Source organism: Aplysia californica, unplaced genomic scaffold, assembly GCF_000002075.1.
Source record: "Aplysia californica isolate F4 #8 unplaced genomic scaffold, AplCal3.0 scaffold00307, whole genome shotgun sequence".
Taxonomy (NCBI): domain Eukaryota; kingdom Metazoa; phylum Mollusca; class Gastropoda; order Aplysiida; family Aplysiidae; genus Aplysia; species Aplysia californica.
In genome coordinates this window covers 576,597-577,690 of record NW_004797577.1, presented here as the reverse complement: position 1 = coordinate 577,690, position 1,094 = coordinate 576,597, and the positions used below count along the sequence as shown (strand labels likewise).

At 40.8% G+C, this 1,094-nt stretch overlaps 1 protein-coding gene across 1 annotated transcript in view; it reads right to left on the bottom strand.

Annotated features, from left to right (window-relative positions):
- LOC101856907 (synaptotagmin-1) overlaps positions 1–1,094 on the bottom strand; it is a gene marked incomplete in the record, with an annotated part of 110,477 nt that overhangs the window by 34,835 nt on the left and 74,548 nt on the right. Inside the window, 1 exon segment of the mRNA XM_035970689.1 lies at positions 434–553. Within this exon segment, the coding sequence (XP_035826582.1) occupies positions 434–553 (120 nt within the window).

Below are 1,094 nucleotides of genomic sequence, written 5' to 3'. Positions count from 1 at the left end.
AAGGAAAGGAAAGGAAAGGAAAGGAAAGGAAAGGAAAGGAAAGGAAAGGAAAGGAAAATAAAGAAAAGTAAAGTAAAGTAAAGTAAAATAAAGAAAAGTAAAGTATTTTAAAGTTTAAAATAAAGTAAAGTAAGAACACTGCCTAACAGGACACAACTAAAAGTGGGGAAAGTGGGCACTGGTTATAAAGAAGTAAACACGCTCTTTTCTAGAATGATCGTGCACTCACCTCATCGTATCTCATTGTATTTCATCTCATCTCGTCTTATCTGATCTTATCTCTGCTTATCTTATCTAATCTTATCCTATCTCGTCTTATCTTATCGTATCTCACCTCATGCTATTTTACCTTATCTCACCTCATCCTATCTCACCTCATCCTATCCCACCTCATCCCATCTCACCTCATCCTCTCACCTCATCTCACACTCACCCTAGTGTTCCTCAAAGTCTTTGTCCTGTACTTGAAGGTCCGGCCGGGCACCAGGAAAGCTTTCACGTACGGGTTGACCTCTACGTCAGTGGGCACGCCGGGGATGATGAGGCCCTGAGCCTGGGGACAACACATACTGTAAGTTATAAGCGAACGCTATACCCATACCATAGGTCATAGGTCGTTGTTATATCATAGGTTATTGTTGTTATACATATACCATAGGTTATTGTTGTCAGTGGGCACGCCGGGGTTGATGAGGCCCTGAGCCTGGGGACAACGCATGCCACAGGTCAAAGGTCAACGTTATACACATACCATAGGTCAAAGGTTGTTGTTATACAGACACCGTAGGTCAAAGGTTGTTGTTATACAGACACCGTAGGTCTTAGGTCGTTATTATATACATACCATAGGTATACAGGTTGTTATTATACATATACCATAGGTTATTGTTGTATACATATACCGTAGGTTATACAGCCAAGTAATTCAACGTTATCCACACACCAAAGGTTGTCGTTATCCACACACCAAAGGTCATAGGTCGTTGTTATACACACACCATAGGTTATTGTCGTTATACAGCCAAGTAGATTAACGTTATCCACATACCAAAGGTCTTCGTTACACAGATACCGTAGGTTATTGTTGTGTTATA